The sequence below is a fragment of the Oncorhynchus mykiss genome, chromosome 2 (assembly GCF_013265735.2).
Source record: "Oncorhynchus mykiss isolate Arlee chromosome 2, USDA_OmykA_1.1, whole genome shotgun sequence".
Lineage (NCBI taxonomy): Eukaryota > Metazoa > Chordata > Actinopteri > Salmoniformes > Salmonidae > Oncorhynchus > Oncorhynchus mykiss.
Window position 1 is genome coordinate 19,857,309 of NC_048566.1, and position 20,357 is coordinate 19,877,665.

At 45.8% G+C, this 20,357-nt stretch overlaps 1 protein-coding gene across 3 annotated transcripts in view; it reads left to right on the forward strand.

Annotated features, from left to right (window-relative positions):
* LOC110537257 (ephrin type-B receptor 5) overlaps positions 1–20,357 on the forward strand; it is a 59,310-nt gene that overhangs the window by 23,920 nt on the left and 15,033 nt on the right. For all 3 annotated transcript variants that reach the window (XM_036941059.1, XM_036941057.1, XM_036941053.1), the window contains exons 3-5: positions 5,671–5,943; positions 7,302–7,471; positions 7,676–7,971. In XM_036941059.1, coding sequence (XP_036796954.1) covers positions 5,671–5,943; positions 7,302–7,471; positions 7,676–7,971 — 739 coding nt within the window. The remainder of the gene's footprint in view (positions 1–5,670; positions 5,944–7,301; positions 7,472–7,675; positions 7,972–20,357) is intronic.

The following is a 20,357-nucleotide window of genomic DNA, read 5'->3' on the forward strand; positions in this document are numbered from 1 at the left end:
CTCCACACCATAAACTTGTCTTCTTACCCTCCATTGCCAAAAATAACATAGAAACTACTTTTCTTTAACGTTTTCATCTGCGTTAGGCCTGTCCAGACAGACAGACAGACAGACAGACCTATTAATCTCCACATGTCCTCTATTGAATGCTTATTGTCATTGTTCAATGTATGGTTATTTTGACCCTTGGTTATTGTTGTAACTGTCGTCCTGTTGACAATTTTGATTCTTATTATTTTCATATTGTAAATAGCTTTGGCAATATGTACATTGTTGCGTCATGCCAATAAAGCAAATTGAATTGAATTTAATTTAATTTAGAGAGAGAGAGAGAGAGAGAGAGAGAGAGAGAGATTCAGCGAGACAGAGAGAGCAACCACTGCACAACAGCAGAAACTGAGACAGAGCTGCATTTCCTGACAAAATGTTTAAAAAAAATAAAACAATTAGTGTCATTTCCCCAAATTTGAAACCCTTATTCAAGGTTTCAAAGACCTCTCTGATGAGAGGAAGATACCCGTCCTGTTGGGGGAGGACGCAGAGAGCTGTGGGTTGGCAGCGCACTACATTGCTTCCTGCCATAAGATGAGGGACCGTGTTTGACAGACCGAACAACATGTCCTCTACTGTATGCTTATTGTTATTGTTCAATCTATGGTTATTTAGACCCTTGGTTATTGTTGTTACTGTTGTCCCATTGACAAGTTCTTCTTATTATTCTTAGGACATCTACTTTGTGCATGACACAAGTAACTTTTCCAACAATTGTTTACAGACAGATTATTTCACTTATAAATTCACTGTATCACAATTCCAGTGATTCAGAAGTTTACATATACTAAATTGACTGTGCCTTTAAACAGCTTGGAAAATTCCAGAAATTGATGTCATGGCTTCAGAAACTTCTGATAGGCTAATTTACATCATTTGAGTCAATTGGAGGTGTACCTGTGGATGTATTTCAAGGCCTACCTTCAAACTCAGTGCCTCTTTGCTTGACATCATGGGAAAATCAAAAGAAATCAGCCAACACCTCAGAAAAACAATTGTAGACTTCCACAAGTCTGGTTCATCCTTGGGAGAAATTTCCAAATGCCTGAAGGTACCACGTTCCTCTGTACAAACAATAGTACGCAAGCATAAACACCATGGGACCACGCAGCCGTCATACCGCTCAGGAAGGAGACACGTTCTGTCTCCTAGAGATGAACGTGCTTTGGTGTGAAAAGTGAAAACCAGAGCAACAGCAAAGGACCTGGTGAAGATACAAGAAACAGGTACAAAAGTATCTATATTCACAGTAAAACGAGTCCTATATCGACATAACCTGAAAGGCCGCTCAGCAAGGAAGAAGCCACTGCTCCAAAACCCGCCATAAAAAAGCCAGACTACGGTTTTCAACTGCACAAGGGGACAAATATCGTACTTTTTGGAGAAATGTCCTCTGGTCTGATGAAACAAAAAATATAACTGTTTGGCCATAATGACCATCGTTATGTTTGGAGGAAAAAGGGGGAGGCTTGCAAACTGAAGAACACCATCCCAACCGTGAAGCATAGGGGTGGCAGCATCATGTTGTGGGGGTGCTTTGCTGCATGAGGGACTGGTGCACTTCACAAAATAGATGGCATCATGAGGTAGGAAAATTATGAGGATATATTGAAGCAACATCTCAAGACATCAGTTAAAGCTTGGTCACACATGCGTCTTCCAAATCAACAATGGCCCTACACATACTTCCAAAGTTGTGTCAAAATAGCTTAAGGTCAACAAAGTCAAGGTTTTAGAGTGGCCATCACAAAGCTCTGACCTCAATCCTGTAGAAAGTTGTTGGCAGAACTGAAAAAGCGTGTGCGATTAAGGAGGCCTACAAACCTGACTCAGTTCCAACAGCTCTGTCAGGAGGAATGGGCAAAAGTTCACCTAACTAATTGTGGGAAGTTTGTGGAAGGCTACCCAAAACATTTGACCCAAGTTAAACCATTTAAAGGAAATGCTACCAAATACTAATTGAGTATATGTAAACTTCTGACCCACTGGGAATGTGATGAAAGAAATAAAAGATGAAAGAAATAATTCTCTCTACTATTATTCTGACATTTCACATTCTTAAAATAAAGTGGTGATCCTATCTGACCTAAGACAGGGAATTTTTACTGGGATTAAATGTCAGGAATTGTGAAAAACAGAGTTTAAATGTATTTGGGTATGGTGTATGTAAACTTCTGACTTCAACTGTATTCACTCCACCGTTAAAACACTTTTCTTAAACATAAGCAAACATAATGAAATAGGGAGAGAACTACCTGCATTTGTCCAATAGAAACTCTCGTTTTAGTTGCAGAACAAAATGCGACCTCAACTGGAGCCAACTTCTTGAGCTGAGCAGCCATTTCAGAAAGGAAATTATTGACAAAGAGATCTGGTGTCTTATCAAATGTCTCCTTACACAAAATCCTTCTGGTGATAACTCAGCTCCACTTATCATCTCTCTCATCAACTCTGACTGAGTTTAGTGAACAGGGAATTCCGTCACACAGACACAAAGTATATACGCACAATATGTTATTCTGGCCGGGTGGTGCCTGAATAACAACCTATCCCTCAACGTAACCAATACTAAGGAGATGATTGTGGACTACAGGAAAAGGAGGACCGACCACGCCCCCATTCTCATCGACGGGGCTGTAGTGGAGCAGGTTGAGAGCTTCAAGTTCCTTGGTGTCCACATCAACAACAAACTAGAATGGTCCAAACATACCAAGACAGTCGTGAAAAAGGCACGACAAAACCTATTCCCCCTCAGGAGACTGAAAAGATTTGGCATGGGTCCTGAGATCCTCAAAAGGTTCCACAGCTGCAACATCGAGAGCATCCTGACTCGTTGCATCACTGCCTGGTACGGAAATTGCTCGGGCTCTGGCGGCAAGGCACTTCAGAGGGTAGTGAGTACGGCCCAGTACTGGGGCTAAGCGGCCTGCCATCCAGGACCTCTACACCAGACAGTGTCAGAGGAAGGCCCTGAAAATTGTCAAAGACCCCAGCCACTCCAGTCATAGACTGTTTTCTCTACTATCACATGGCAAGCGGTACCGGAGTGCCAAGTCTAGGACAAAAAGGCTTGTCAACAGTTTTTACCCCCAAGCCATAAGACTCCTGAACAGGTAACCAAATGGCTACCCGGACTATTTGCATTGTGTCCCCACCCACCCCCTCTTTTTACGTTGCTGCTACTCTGTTTATCATATATACAGTACATAGTCACTTTAACTACACATTCATGTACATATGTACATACTACATCAATTGGCCTGACTAACCAGTGCTCCCACACATTGGCTAACCGGGCTATCTGCATTGTGTCCCACGCTACTGCTACTCTCTGTTCACCATATATGCATAGTCACTTTAACCATATCTACATGTACATACTACCTCAATTGGCCCGACTAACCGGGCTATCTGCATTGTGTCCCACCACCCACCACCCGCCAACTCATCTTTTACGCTACTGCTACTCTCTGTTCACCATATATGCATAGTCACTAAAACCATATCTACATGTACATACTACCTCAATCAGCCTGACTAACCGGAGTCTGTATGTAGCCTCGCTACTTTTATAGCCTCACTACTGTATATAGCCTGTCTTTCTACTGTTGTTTTATTTCTTTACTTATCTATTGTTCACCTAATAACTTTTTTGCAATATTGGTTAGAGCCTGTAAGTAAGCATTTCACTGTAAGGTCTACCTACACCTGTTGTATTCGGCGCACCTGACAAATAAACTTTGATTTGATTTGACTGTGTTTATATTTGTACATGAATTAGAGAATGAGTTTGCATATGTTAGGAATGTATTACATGGTATTATGATCATGGTTTCTCTGACATCATAGCACTGTATATCACAATGAAAATGTAAAGGGTGTGTCTTTGAGTCCATGTGCCATTTTTCCCTCCTGTAGGATTTACAGCCTATGCATACGTGCCCCTTATTCCTCCTCTCACTGTTTGAATAGGATATCAGGTGTAAAACACACAGCACAGAGAGGCAGAGACCTAGTTGAGTGTGATGCTGATAAGGACTTTTCACCCAGTTAACAGAGAACAATACTTTTGGATGACATTCCACTCAAGGTGCCATAAACCCCAGTTATTATGAACGAACATAAGATGATCCAGGAGAGACTGCTGAAGGTTAAGGAGATTGAACAGGCAGTAGAGCTCAGCAAGAGTAATGCAGAAAAACAGATAGCAGACAGCATGGAGGTCTTCCCTGCTCTTGTGCGCTCCATTGAGAGAAGCCAGGCTGAGGTCATTATGGAGATTGAGAAGAGACAGAAAGCAGCAGAGAAGTGGGCTGAAAGGCTCGTTGAAGAGCTGGAGCAGGAAATCACTGAGTTACAGAGAGGAAGCATGGGGCTGGAGCAGCTCTCAGATATTCAAGATCACCTCCTCCTCCTTCAGAGCTCCCCATCCATCTGCGCCACCCTTCCACCTACCAACAACTGGTCTGAGAAACAGTAAGTGTCCACAGTGGTCTGTGTGTGGGGACTCTGAGGAGAGCTGTGTCTCAGCTGGAGGAGACACTGAATAAAGAGATGGAGAGGTTGTGTGGTGCTGAGCTGAAGAGGATGCAGCAGTGTGCAGTGCATGTGACTCTGGACCCTGATACAGCACATCCAGGCCTCATCTTGGCTGCGGACAGGAAACAAGTGAGATATGGAGACATAATGGAGAATCTCCATGACAACAAAAATAGATTTGTTAATAAAACTCGTGTTTTAGGGAGGGAGTTCTCCTCAGGAAGATTCTACTATGAGGTGCAGGTAGAGGGGAAGTCTAGTTGGCTTTTAGGAGTGGCTAGAGAGTCCATCAACAGGAAGGATTGTGATGTATCACCGAGTCCTGTAGATGGATACTGGACTGTGGGGCAGTGGAATATGAATGAATACAAGGCTTACGCTGGGCCTTGGGTCAACCTCTCCCTGAGACAGAAGCCCCAGCAGGTGGGGGTGTTTGTGGATTATGAGGAGGGTGAGGTCTCCTTTTATGACGTGGAGGCCAGGTCTCATATCTACTCTTTCACTGGCTGCACCTTCACTGAGAGACTCTACCCATTCTTCTCTACAGGTTCAAATACCTCTGGTGATAACTCAGCTCCACTTATCATCTTGACAATGAAGTCTGACAGAGTTTAGTGAAGATGGAACTCAGTCATAGGGATTCCCAGCAATATGCCTCATTTAATGTGTTGATATTTCTTCTTGCGATAGTACTAACACTAAAATTCTCTATCAGTTGATCAGACGGTATAATGAAGAATGGATCTCTTATGTCCTACTACTATATCACAATGTACATTAAAAAGGTATTTCCTGTGAGTCTTTGTTGTTTTTATAACTACTCCTATTCATTCCTCATCCCACGTTAAGTGAGATCACATTTCAAACACCCACAGCATACACAGATGAAGAGGGAGTTTCAGATGGTGCAGCGATACTGATAATGACTCATCACCAAGCTAAAAGTACAATGCTTCTTGGACTTAACCTATCCAACCTCTAGGATAACCTGGAAAGTCCCATACAGTGATCCATAAAGTTATAACTCTCTCTGTCTTCTCCTCTTCCCCCTCTCTCACCCCCTCTCTCTCGCTCTCTCAGTGGGATGAGGTCAGTGTCCTGGATGACCGGGGGAGACTCATCCGGACCTTTGAGGTCTGCAACGTCAATCAGAACCCCCGTCTCCAGGACAACTGGCTGGCCACGCCCTTCCTCTTCCGCTTCTCGGCACCACGGGTCTTTGTGACGCTGCGTTTCTCCATGCGGGACTGTGCCAGCCTGCGCTCGCCCTCGCCCTCCTGTCGAGAGACACTCACCCTCTACTACAAACAGGCCGACTCACAGAGAGAGCTGGAGAGGACATGGGCTGCAGAGGTAGGGCAGAAAGATTACACTTCCCGTCATGCCAGTAATACCCCACCTTCTTATTGTAGGTGTAATGCCACATTCACGTGCTCGTCTGAACATCCTTTTCCCTAGTTGTGATGTCAGAAACACCACTTTGTTTCATTCATGTGTTTTTTGGTCGGAACAACGATTCAACCAGATACGATTTTAGTTAGCTTGATAAGCTGACGTTGCCAAAGTAAAGTTAGTTAGCTTGATTGACATTGACACTATGGTCAAACTAGCTACATTATCCATATTGATAAGGTTGTAGTTATGACATCAGAACCATTCCTGGACCTGACTCAGAAAGCGAGCCCCCACTGGATGGTACCAGAAAACGTGTTCTATGGATTGTGTTTCCTCGTGTCAACACAAGGCTGACTGTTCAATGCCCCATATGTTGAACATTCTTTTTGTAGCAAGTATTTTATAATAATTTACATGAAAATGAACAAATGTATGTGTCGATTACTGTTTTATATGTCAGTACATAGACCCGATGATGCCAAGGTATTGGGACATGAAAAACGGACTTGAATTTTATATGATGTTGCTGTCAAACCTTTTAACTTTAAGTGAAACTGATTCATTTTTCGATTTATACTAATCATTAATCATTTAAGCCATTTACTTCCTGTGGTATTTATAGTTTCTAAGAGCATCTGTTCAGACGTTGAGCAGACATACATCCCAATATCCCATTTTGGTAATATGTAGTTCCGCATACTCCACAAAACGGGCTCCAAAAACAAGGAAATAATGTTGCTTTAGTTTGCCTTAACATTCCTCTCATTCCCCTCAATATCATAAAATAATCTACATTTCCCATCACACATCAGTACTTTGTAGTTCCTACCCTCAGGGCTTGTGGTTTCCAGTGGAGAGCAGTTACAGAGCTGTTTTCGATAGTGCTGAGCTCTTGTTGCTGTATTTGTGGATGAACACATTTCTCCTTGGGGAAAGTTAGATACTGTTTAAAAATTCAAATAAGAGGCTGATGAGTGAAGTGTAGAGGAATGTAGAGTGGGGAGCAGCAGGAAGGCCAGGAGTCTCTGGGGAAAGTTAGCATGGTTTATCTTGAAACTGGGGAGAATTAGATTAGACTAAAACACAGACTGTCACTGGTTCATGACTGTTTGTTTTTGACTAAATGAGTACCCTCAGAGATAACTGTTGCATACTCTTAAATACTTTAATCAACTGTTACATACTCTTTTATCTTATCCTTCTCCCTTATCCCTCACATTTTAATTTCCACAATGAAATGTATTACATGATCCCTCTCTCTCATCCCCCTCTCCTCCCTCTCTTCCTCCCCATCCCCCTTTCCCATCCCTGTCCAGCCGTCCAGTGGAGAGAAGGACACGAGGGAGGGCTGGGTGAAGATTGACACCATAGCAGCAGATAAGAGTTTCACCAAGGTGGAGCCCAGCCTGCCTCACCAGTACCAACCAGACCGCTACCGTCGGGTCAACATCAAGACCCGCAGCTTCGCGCCGCTCACACGCAATGGGTACTGTACGAGAACATTTGAAACAAATTCATGAAAATTCCCATATACAAACCATGCTCATCACTTGTGACAAAAAGTCCTTTGCCACCTTATAGGCAATAGTGTATGGTAACTAACTCACCTAAACCCACGCTGTCACCTATCTAGTGGTCCTTCAAGCCTGATAATAAGTTAACATGTTATGACCCTTGACCCCGGTTTCAGATTCGTCCTGGCCATCGTCGACAGCGGCGCATGCGTCTCTCTGATGGGTGTGTCCATCTTCTACCGCCGCTGCCCAGCAACCAACCGCTATCTTGCTTCCTATCTGGCCACACCCTCAGGGGCGGAGCCTACCGCCCTGGTCCCTGTGACTGGGACTTGTGTTCCCCACAGCCAAGCACAGGGAGGCTCCGCCCCCCGCATGCACTGCAACGCAGAAGGTGACTGGATGGTGCCGGTGGGTGGGTGCATCTGTGAAGAGGGATATGAGCCCAATCAAAATGGATCTGCCTGCTTAGGTGAGTTCAACAAGTCTGGTATACTTTTTAAAACTTAAAACACACACTAAAATGTCAAACGACCAACAATATTTAACAATATCTAAGGTTTTTGCCTGCTGTCCCCCTGTCCTGTCAGTTCTCCTGTCCCTCCTCCTGTCAGTTCTCCTGTCCCCTGTCCTGTCAGTTCTCCTGTCTCCCCTCCTGTCAGTTCTCCTGTCTCCCCTCCTGTCAGTTCTCCTGTCCCCCCTCCTGTCAGTTCTCCTGTCTCCCCTCCTGTCAGTTATCCTGTCTCCCCTCCTGTCAGTTCTCCTGTCTCCCCTCCTGTCAGTTCTCCTGTCTCCCCTCCTGTCAGTTCCCCTGTCCCCTGTCCTGTCAGTTCTCCTGTCCCCTGTCCAGTCAGTTCTCCTGTCCTGTCAGTTCTCCTGTCCCCCCTCCTGTCAGTTCTCATGTCTCCCCTCCTGCCAGTTCTCCTGTCCCCTGTCCTGTCAGTTCTCCGGTCCCCTGTCCTGTCAGTTCTCCTGTCCGCTGTCCTGTCAGTTCTCCTGTCTCCTGTCCTGTCAGTTCTCGTGTCAGTTCTCCTGTCTCCTGTCCTGTCAGTTCTCCTGTCCCCCCTCCTGTCAGTTCTCCTGTCCTGTCAGTTCTCCTGTCCCCCCCTCCTGTCAGTTCTCCTGTCCCCCCTCCTGTCACTGTCTGGATCAATATGGGATAGAACTGCTGCCGTCACTCTGATCACTGGCCCAGCTTGACTGAGAGGACAGGGGGAGGAGGGCAGGGACGGGGGGGGGTTATGGGCAAATGTTTTATGAGACTGTGTTGACAACATCCTTCATAAATGAATAGGTGTTTATGTCTGGGAGCATAAGTAGGAGATGAGGGCTTTGTGTTGTGGTCTCTGTGTTGGTGGTGTTTTAACTGAAGAAGCAGGAAGGGAGCAGAACTCAGGGGAATAAGAGACAGCTTGTCAGACCAAGAGCTCAACTACTGCTTCAACAAGCCCCACTTGACCCAGAATGTTAGCACAGAGGAGGAAAGGAACACACACACACACACACACACACACGCACACACACTACTACAGGAACATGGACACTACACCACAGTCTGGGTCAGTGTGCCCCCTGAAGAAGTAAAGTGTTCAATCTTCACTAGGTGGGGGTCAAAGAGGAAGATATGTTTTGGAGAAATCTCAAGAAAGACACCATGGAAAATCGAGAGAGGGAGGAGGGAGAGAGAGGGGAGGGAGGGAGGGAGGTGACACATTTAGGTCATAGTGATGTAATGGCCACTCGTCTGTGAACAAGTGACAGAAACCACAGCGGGAGAGAGAGAGAGGGAAAGAGAGAGGGGGAGATGGAGGGAGAGAGGGAGGGAGAGAGGGGATAAGTGGACACAAGTTAATGACTCAAGGAATTGAGCAAGCAGAAAGTCTGAGGAAAGTAAGGACACAGAGAGAGGGGGAAGGGGTATTGACTGAGATGTGGAGAGCCTGTGTGGTGCTGTGTGTGTCCTTGTATGTTTGTCTGTTCCTACACTCTTAGATAAACGGGTTCCAAAAGTGTTCTTCGGCTGTCCCCATAGGAGAACCCTTTTTGTTTCCAGGGAGAACCCTTTTTGGTTCCAAGTAGAACCCTACATGGAACACAAAAGGGTTCTACCTGGAACCAAAGGGCTCTACTGACAACCAAACAGGGTTCTTCAAAGGGTTCTCCTATGGGGACAGCCAAATAACCATTTGGGACTTTTCTAAGAGTGTGTGTGTGTGTGTGTGTGTGTGTGTGTGTGTGTGTGTGTGTGTGTGTGTGTGTGTGTGTGCGTGCTATCCCTGGACTGTTGACAGTTGAAGGTTAAGGTCCAGTCCAGTAGTTCTCTGTGGGGCTATCTGCTACACTTCTCCTCCACAGGGCTGGTCAGGGGCCTCCCAGTCCCAAGCTAACTAACAGATTCATTAAGACTGGTGCTCACAACCAAGTCAAGTGCAAAATGTCTTCATGCTCTAATGGCTTACACCTGGGCTCTCCCCACCACTCACACAGTTGGTCCCACTTTGATACTGAGAAATAACCACTCCAACGCCACTCTGTGGCTCAGTGGTTTGGCCTTCCAGATGGGGCTAAACAGATCATAAGGAGTGGGAGCCCCACACACACAGGGATTTTTCTGTTCTAATTATTCTGTGATTATGTTTAGTTGATCAGGTCATTAATGATGTGGATGTGACATCATGGCATTGTTGTCCCTGTTTGGTCGTTTGGATGAAAAAACTGATAGCTGAGATGGTTGCTGAGCCATGTTGCCGTGGTCGCTGAGGGTTTTTATTCTACATTGACTCTGAGGCTCCGGTATAAATATCTGTGTAGACACCAAGAACTCAGTTGTACCGCTCTAAGGGGGTTCCAGGCACATTCAAGATCGGAACTGATGAATGATATATTCGTTCAGCGAACGCTGTAATCCAAATGGACTTGCAGTTCAGCTATTCATTAGTAGTGACCTGTGCTGGAATTAAACCCACAACGCTTGGTGTTCCACGCTCTAACCAGCTCAGCCACCAGAACCACTAACTCCTCTCAGATCCTCTAGTGATGACAGGGAACAGAGCAGGAGACAAGCAGCGCTCTGTGCTCTCCTAAGCAAAATAGTTCCCTTAACAATGATGATATATATTCCTTAAGACAGTTCCCTTAACAATGATGATATATATTCCTTAACCTCTAGCGTCGAGCAATCCCGTATCCGGGAGCGTAATCATAGCCTCAAGCTCATTAGCATAACGCAACGTTAACTATTCATGAAAATCGCAAATGAAATAAATATATTGTCTCACAAGCTTAGCCTTTTGTTAACAACACTGTCATCTCAGATTTTCAAAATATGCTTTTCAACCATAGCTACACAAGCATTTGTGTAAGAGTATTGATAGCTAGCATAGCATTAAGCCTAACATTCAGCAGGCAACATTTTCACAAAAACAAGAAAAGCATTCAAATAAAATAATTTACCTTTGAAGAACTTCGGATGTTTTCAATGAGGAGACTCTGTTAGATAGCAAATGTTCAGTTTTTCCAAAAAGATTATTTGTGTAGGAGAAATCGCTCCGTTTTGTTCATCACGTTTGGCTAAGTAAAAAAAACGAAAATTCAGTCATTACAACGCCAAACTTTTTTCCAAATTAACTCCATAATATCGACAGAAACATGGCAAACGTTGTTTAGAATCAGTCCTCAAGGTGTTTTTCACATATCTATTCGATGATAAGTCATTCGTGGCAGTTTAGTTTCTCCTCTGAAGCAAATGGAAAAATGCACGCAGCTGGAGATTACGCAATAATTGCAACGGAGGACACCAAGCGAGCACCTGGTAAATGTAGTCTCTTATGGTCAATCTTCCAATGATATGCCTACAAATACGTCACAATGCTGCAGACACCTTGGGGAAACGACAGAAAGTGTAGGCTCATTCTTTGCGCATTCACAGCCATATAAGGAGACATTGGAACACAGCGCATTCAAAATCTGGGGCATTTCCTGTTTGAAATTTCATATTGGTTTCGCCTGTAGCATCAGTTCTGTGACACTCACAGATAATATCTTTGCAGTTTTGGAAACGTCAGTGTTTTCTTTCCAAAGCTGTCAATTATATGCATAGTCGAGCATCTTTTCGTGACAAAATATCTTGTTTAAAACGGGAACGTTTTTTTATCCAAAAATTAAAAGAGAGCCCCCTATATCGAAGAAGTTAAGACAGTTCCCTTAACAATGATGATATAGATTACTCAACACAGTTCCCTTAACAATGATGATATAGATTCCTTAACACAGTTCCCTTAACAATGATGATATAGATTCCTCAACACAGTTCCCTTAACAATGATATATATTCCTCAACACAGTTCCCTTAACAATGATGATATAGATTCCTCATCACAGTTCCCTTAACAATGATATATATTCCTCAACACAGTTCCCTTAACAATGATGATATAGATTCCTCATCACAGTTCCCTTAACAATGATATATATTCCTCAACACAGTTCCCTTAACAATGATGATATAGATTCCTTAACACAGTTCCCTTAACAATGATGATATAGATTCCTCAACACAGTTCCCTTAACAATGATATATATTCCTCAACACAGTTCCCTTAACAATGATGATATAGATTCCTCATCACAGTTCCCTTAACAATGATATATATTCCTCAACACAGTTCCCTTAACAATGATATATATTCCTCAACACAGTTCCCTTAACAATGATGATATATATATATATTCCTTAACACAGTTCCCTTAACAATGATGATATATATATATATATATTCCTTAACACAGTTCCCTTAACAATGATGATATATATTCCTCAACACAGTTCCCTTAACAATGATGATATATTTCTTTCATCACATCCTAGTGGGTCAGAAGTTTACATACACTCAGTTAGTATTTGGTAGCATTGCCTTTAAATTGTTTCGGGTAGCCTTCCACAAGCTTCCCACAATTAGTTGGGTGAATTTTGTCCCATTCCTCCTGACAGAGCTGGTGTAACTGAGTCAGGTTTGTAGGCCTCCTTGCCTGCACATGCTTTTTCAGTTCTGCCCACACATTTTCTCTAGGATTGAGGTCAGAGCTTTGTGATGGCCACTCCGATACCTTGACTTTGTTGTCCGTAAGCCATTTTGACACAACTTTGGATGTATGCTTGGGGTCATCGTCCATTTGGAAGACCCATTTGCGACCAAACTTTAACTTCCTGACTGATGTCTTGCTTCAATATATCCACATAATTTCCCCATCTCATGATGCCATCTATTTTGTGAAGTGCACCAGTCCCTCATGCAGCAAAGCACCCCAACAACATGATGCTGCCACCCCCGTGCTTCACGGTTGGGATGGTGTTCTTCAACTTGCAAGCATCCCCCTTTTTCCTCCAAACATAACGATGGTCATTATGGCCAAACAGTTCTATTTTTGTTTCATCAGACCAGAGGACATTTCTCCAAAAAGTACAATCTTTGTCCCCATGTGCAGTTGCAAACCATAGTCTGGATTTTTAGTGGTGGTTTGTGAGCAGTGGCTTCTTCCTTGCTGAGCGGCCTTTCAGGTTATGTCGATATAGGACTGGTTTTACTGTGGATATAGATACTTTTATACCTGTTTCCTCCAGCATCTTCACAAGGTCCTTTGCTGTTGCTCTGGGATTGATTTGCACTTTTCGCACCAAAATACATTCATCTCTAGGAGACAGAACGCGTCTCCTTCCTGAGCGGTATGACGGCTGCGTGGTCCCATGGTGTTTATACTTGCATACTATTGTTTGTACAGAGGAACGTGGTACCTTCAGGCATTTGGAAATTGCTCCCAAGGATGAACCAGACTTGTGGAGGTCTAAAATGTTTTATCTGTGGTCTTGGCTGATTTCTTTTGATTTTCCCATGATGTCAGGCAAAGAGGCACTGAGTTTGAAGGTAGGCCTTGAAATACATCCACAGGTACACCTCCAATTGACTCAAATGATGTCAATTAGCCTATCAGAAACTTCTAAAGCCATTACATAATTTTCTGGAATTTTCCAAGCTGTTTAAAGGCACAGTCAACTTAATGTATGTAAACTTCTGACCCACTGGAATTGTGGTTCCATGTAACACCTTTTCCACGGAGGGTTCTATATGGAACCCAAAAGGCTTATCCTATGGGTACAGCCAAAGAACCCTTTTGGAACCCTTTTTTCTAAGAGTGTACCTTATCTGTTTGGTCTGCGTTATGTTATATCTATTTTTCCCTTTTTAAACGTATTCTTTATTTAACTAGTCAAGTCAGTTAAGAAAAAATATTATATTAAAATATTACTACCCCGGTCAAACCCGGACGACACTGGAACAATTGTGCGCCGCCCAATCAGCCTTGAATCGAACCAGGGTCTGGTCTGTAGTGATGACTCTAACACTGAGATACAGTACATTAGACCGCTGCACCACTCGGGAGCCCAATATGTCTAGGAAATATCTTTCTCCAGGTCATGTAACCTCATGTTGATATTATGACAGTAAGTACTGGAGCTATCTGATATGAGCTGGATAAGGCATGAGGTGTTTTTATATGAGACTGAGTGATACCAGGGCAGGGCTGAATGGGACCTTGAGCAGCTTAGAACATTATTATTACCATTCAATATGCATTTCCTGGACAACTACAGAATGTCACAGACAGTGGAGAAATGGAGAGACGGGAGAGAGGATAGAGATAGACAGACAGGAGAGAGGGAGAAGAGGATAGAGAGACAGACGGGAGAGGGGGAGGAGAGGATAGAGAGACAGACGGGAGAGGGGGAGGAGAGGATAGAGAGAGACAGACGGGAGAGGGGGAGGAGAGGATAGAGAGAGACAGACGGGAGAGAGGGAGGAGGGGATAGAGATAGACATACGGGAGAGAGGGAGGAGAGGATAGAGAGAGACAGACGGGAGAGAGGGAGGTGAGGATAGAGATAGACAGACGGGAGAGAGGGAGGAGAGGATAGAGATAGACAGACGGGAGAGAGGGAGGAGAGGATAGAGATAGACAGACGGGAGAGAGGGAGGAGAGGATAGAGAGAGACAGACGGGAGAGGGGGAGGAGAGGATAGAGAGAGACAGAAGGGAGAGAGGGAGGAGAGGATAGAGATAGACAGACGGGAGAGAGGGAGGAGAGGATAGAGAGAGACAGACGGGAGAGAGGGAAGTGAGAATAGAGATAGACAGACGTGAGAGAGGGAGGAGAGGATAGAGATAGACAGACGGGAGAGAGGGAGGAGGGAGGAGAGGATAGAGATAGACAGACGGGAGAGAGGGAGGAGAGGATAGAGATAGACAGATGGGAGAGAGGGAGGAAAGGATAGAGAGAGACAGACAGGAGAGAGGGAGGAGAGGATAGAGAGAGACAGACAGGAGAGAGGGAGGAGAAAATAGAGAGAGACAGACGGGAGAGAGGGAGGAGAAAATAGAGAGAGACAGACGGGAGAGAGGGAGGAGAGGATAGAGAGAGACAGACAGGAGAGAGGGAGGAGTGGATAGAGAGAGACAGACGGGAGAGAGGGAGGAGAAAATAGAGAGAGACAGACGGGAGAGAGGGAGGAGAGAATAGAGAGAGACAGACGGGAGAGAGGGAGGAGAAAATAGAGAGAGACAGACGGGAGAGAGGGAGGAGAAAATAGAGAGAGACAGACGGGAGAGAGGGAGGAGAGAATAGAGAGTGACAGACCGGAGAGAGGGAGGAGAGAATAGAGAGACAGACGGGAGAGAGGGAGGTGAGAATAGAGAGAGACAGACGGGAGAGAGGGAGGAGAGAATAGAGAGAGACAGACGGGATAGAGGGAGGAGAGAATAGAGATAGACAGAAAGGAGAGAGGGAGGTGAGGATAGAGAGACAGACGGGAGAGAGGGAGGTGAGGATAGAGAGACAGACGGGAGAGAGGGAGGAGAAAATAGAGAGGGACAGACGGGAGAGAGGGAGGAGAGAATAGAGAGAGACAAACGGGAGAGAGGGAGGAGAGAATAGAGACAGACGGGAGAGAGGGAGGTGAGAATAGAGAGAGACAGACGGGAGAGAGGGAGGAGAGAATAGAGAGAGACAGACGGGAGAGAGGGAGCAGAGAATAGAGAGAGACAGACGGGAGAGAGGGAGGTGAGGATAGAGACAGAAGGGAACAAGATATTTGCTCATGGAACCATGTGTATTCTTGTCTCCTGTGTGTAGCTGCATCTGCGCTCTGACGTGTGTGTGTGTGTGTGTGTGTGTGTGTGTGTGTGTGTGTGTGTGTGTGTGTGTGTGTGTGTGTGTGTGTGTGTGTCAGATTTGAATGCTGGGAGCAAGAGAGAATGAGCACGTAAGAGAGAGAGAGAGAGAAGGAGAAATTGGGTCAGTGATCTAAATACCAAGTACTATGTCAACGGCAAATTATTCACTTCACTGCCATCCATCTCGCTCTCTCTCTACCTTTGTTTCTGCTTATTATTATCTTTTGGATCTTTACAATCTTGATCTTTCTCGCTTTTTTCTTGTGTCCTTTTTTTCTCTGCCATCATTTCAGTCCCATCCCTATTTCCTTTCTACATCCTCTCTCTCTCTCTCTCTCTCTCTCTCTCTCTCTCTCTCTCTCGCTCGGTCAGTGTTAATGCATTGCAGTGTCCACTGCTGTTTGTTAATGTGTGTTTATTATTAACTCATTCTCCTCCCCCATCCTCTATAACTTCAGTACCTACCTCTCTCTCCCTCCCTGTTCCTCACCCTCCCTTCCTCTCCCTTCCTTCCTCCTTCCCTCAGTATAGTGAGTGGTACTGTAAAGACATGAGGGCCTCCTCCTTCCCTCAGTATAGTGAGTGGTAATGTAAAGACATGCGGGCCTCCTCCTTCCCTCAGTATAGTGAGTGGTAATGTAAAGACATGCGGGCCTCCTCCTTCCCTCAGTATAGTGAGTGGTAATGTAAAGACATGCGGGCCTCCTCCTTCCCTCAGTATAGTGAGTGGTAATGTAAAGACATACGGGCCTCCTCCTTCCCTCAGTATAGTGAGTGGTAATGTAAAGTAATGCGGGCCTCCTGCTTCCCTCAGTATAGTGAGTGGTAATGTAAAGACATGCGGGCCTCCTCCTTCCCTCAGTATAGTGAGTGGTAATGTAAAGACATGCGGGCCTCCTCCATCCCTCAGTATAGTGAGTGGTAATGTAAAGACATGCGGGCCTCCTCCTTCCCTCAGTATAGTGAGTGGTAATGTAAAGACATGCGGGCCTCCTCCATCCCTCAGTATAGTGAGTGGTAATGTAAAGACATGCGGGCCTCCTCCTTCCCTCAGTATAGTGAGTGATAATGTAAAGACATGCGGGCCTCTTCCTTCCCTCAGTATAGTGGGTGATAATGTAAAGACATGCGGGCCACCTCCTTCCCTCAGTATAGTGAGTGGTAATGTAAAGACATGCGGGCCTCCTCCTTCCCTCAGTATAGTGAGTGGTAATGTAAAGACATGCGGGCCTCCTCCTTCCCTCAGTATAGTGAGTGATAATGTAAAGACATGCGGGTCTCCAGTTCATAATGGACATAAGCCGTATTAACCGTCCATTGTGTGGAAACAGAGGGAGGGTGGAGGGAGGGAGGGAGGGAGGGAGAGTTGGATGCAGGAGAGGGAGCAGTAATAGAAGCTGTTTGATTGGCTGAGAGGGGTGAAGGGGAGGGAAAATAGAAAGTGTGGGTTATTGTTGGCAATAGAAACAGCGGGGGAAGTTTTGTAGTGAAGTCGTGTTCCGTGTCACAGCCCTATAGAACACATCTGGTAATGTGTGCCAGAGGCATGAAAGATGGATGGAACAATTCCCTTTTCTCTCCATTCCTCTACCAGTACTTCTTCTCTCTCTCTCTTTCTCTCTTTCTGTGTCTCACATTCCACCCTCTTTTCCCACTATAACTACCCCACCTTCCTTATAATCTCTCCATCTCTCTAACGGACTCAATCATCCTCTCTCTCTTTCTGATTCCCTCTCCTCCAGTCTCACTCCATCCCTCCCCACCTTCTCTCTTTCTAACACCTCTCCTCTCTCCTCCACTCTCACTCCATCCCTCCCCACCTTCTCTCTTTCTAACACCTCTCCTCCAGTCTCACTCCATCCCTCCCCACCTTCTCTCTTTCTAACACCTCTCCTCTCTCCTCCACTCTCACTCCATCCCTCCCCACCTTCTCTCTTTCTAACACCTCTCCTCCAGTCTCACTCCATCCCTCCCCACCTTCTCTCTTTCTAACACCTCTCCTCTCTCCTCCACTCTCACTCCATCCCTCCCCACCTTCTCTCTTTCTAAGGGGAGGAGAAAGGAGCAGAGTGGAGGTGGGGAGGGATGGAGTGAGAGTGGAGGAGAGAGGAGAGGTGTTAGAAAGAGAGAGAAGATGGGGAGGGATGGAGTAAGCGGATAGTGTTCCCTCTGTCAGGGAGAGTGAGGAGGAGAGAGGTTTCTCACTCCCCCTCTTTCCTCCTCTCTGCTCCTCTCTCCTCCTCTCTCCTCCTCTTTCCTCTTCTCTACTCCTATTTACTCCTCTTTGCTCCTCTCTCCTCCTCTCTACTCCTCTCTGCTCCTCTCTCCTCCTTTCTCCTCCTCTCTGCTCTTCTCTCCTCCTCTCCTCCTCTCTCCTCCTCTCTCCTCCTTTCTCCTCTCTACTCCTCTCTGCTCCTCTCTCCTCCTTTCTCCTCTCTCCTCCTCTCTCCTCCTCTCCTCCTCTCTCCTCCTCTCTCCTCCTCTCCTCCTCTCTACTCCTCTCTGCTCCTCTCTGCTCCTCTCTCCTCCTCTCCCCTCCTCTTTCCTCTTCTCTACTCCTATTTACTCCTCTTTGCTCCTCTCTCCTCCTCTCCACTCCTCTCTGCTCCTCTCTCCTCCTCTCTCCTCCTCTTTCCTCTTCTCTACTCCTATTTACTCCTCTTTGCTCCTCTCTCCTCCTCTCTACTCCTCTCTGCTCCTCTCTCCTCCTCTCTCCTCCTCTTTCCTCTTCTCTACTCCTATTTACTCCTCTTTGCTCCTCTCTCCTCCTCTCTACTCCTCTCTGCTCCTCTCTCCTCCTTTCTCCTCCTCTCTGCTCCTCTCTCCTCCTCTCCTCCTCTCTCCTCCTCTCTCCTCCTTTCTCCTCTCTCCTCCTCTCTACTCCTCTCTGCTCCTCTCTCCTCCTTTCTCCTCCTCTCTGCTCCTCTCTCCTCCTTTCTCCTCCTCTCTACTCCTTTCTCCTCCTCTCTCCTCCTCTCTCCTCCTCTTTCCTCTTCTCTACTCCTATTTACTCCTCTCTGCTCCTCTCTCCTCCTCTCTACTCCTCTCTGCTCCTCTCTCCTCCTCTCTCCTCCTCTTTCCTCTTCTCTACTCCTATTTACTCCTCTTTGCTCCTCTCTCCTCCTCTCTACTCCTCTCTGCTCCTCTCTCCTCCTCTCTCCTCCTCTTTCCTCTTCTCTACTCCTATTTACTCCTCTTTGCTCCTCTCTCCTCCTCTCTACTGCTCTCTGCTCCTCTCTCCTCCTTTCTCCTCCTCTCTGCTCCTCTCTCCTCCTCTCTGCTCCTCTCTCTTCCTCTCTGCTCATCTCTCCTCCTTTCTCCTCCTCTCTGCTCCTCTCTCCTCCTCTCCTCCTCCCTCCTCCTCTTTCCTCTTCTCTCCTCCTCTCTGCTCATCTCTCCTCATTTCTGCTCCTCTCTGCTCCTCTCTCCTCCTCTCTCCTCCTCTTTGCTCCTCTCTCCTCCTCTCTACTGCTCTCTGCTCCTCTCTCCTCCTTTCTCCTCCTCTCTGCTCCTCTCTCCTCCTCTCTGCTCCTCTCTCCTCCTCTTTCCTCCTCTTTCCTCCTCTCTGCTCACCTCTGTCTTTCCTCTTTTCCACTACCAAATTCTCTCACTCTCCTTCTTTGTCCCTCTTTCTCCATCTCTCTCTTTCTCATCTATCATTCTCTCTCTCTTTCTCCCTCTCTCTCTCTCTCTCTCTCTCTCTCCCTCCCTCTGTCTATCTTCCCACCCGTCTCCGACTTCACGCCTGTGTCTGAGAGTAGATCTATGCTCTTCCAGACAAGTGAGAACACAGGAAGCCTTTTATCTGTTTAAACATCTCCCCTGTCTCTCCACGTCTCCTCTATTCCCTCTTTCTCTTTTACTGTCTCCCTGTACACATGCATTCTCTCAAACACACCCACAGACGCACGCACACACACACGTGCACACTCACACACACCTATTGTCAACCTTTGGAGGTGGTACATGCTGGTGAAAAGTTTATCTAAATAGGGTCAGAGGACATGAGAGGTGTTCACCGGAGCAGAGCACTCAGACCACCATGTCCAAGGACCGTCACACACGCACACAATGACAGCTACACACACACACAATGACAGCTACACACACACACACACACACACACACACACACACACACACACAATGACAGATACACACACACACACACACACACACGCACAATGACAGATACACACACACAATGACAGATACACACACACAATGACAGCTACACACACAAACACACACACACACAATGACAGATACACACACACTCACTCACAATGACAGATACACACACACGCACACAATGACAGATACACACACACACAATGAAAGCTACACACACACACACACACAATGACAGATACACACACACACACACACACATGCACAATAACAGATACACACACACAATGACAGACACACACACACACACACAATGACTGATACACACACACACACACACACACACACAATGACAGATACACACACACACACACACACACACACAATGACAGATACACACACACACAATGACAGATACACACACACACTCTCTCTTTATCTCATTCTGTGTCTGTCTCATAAACCCCAGTAGTTATCACCTAACATAATGAACAGACCATGCT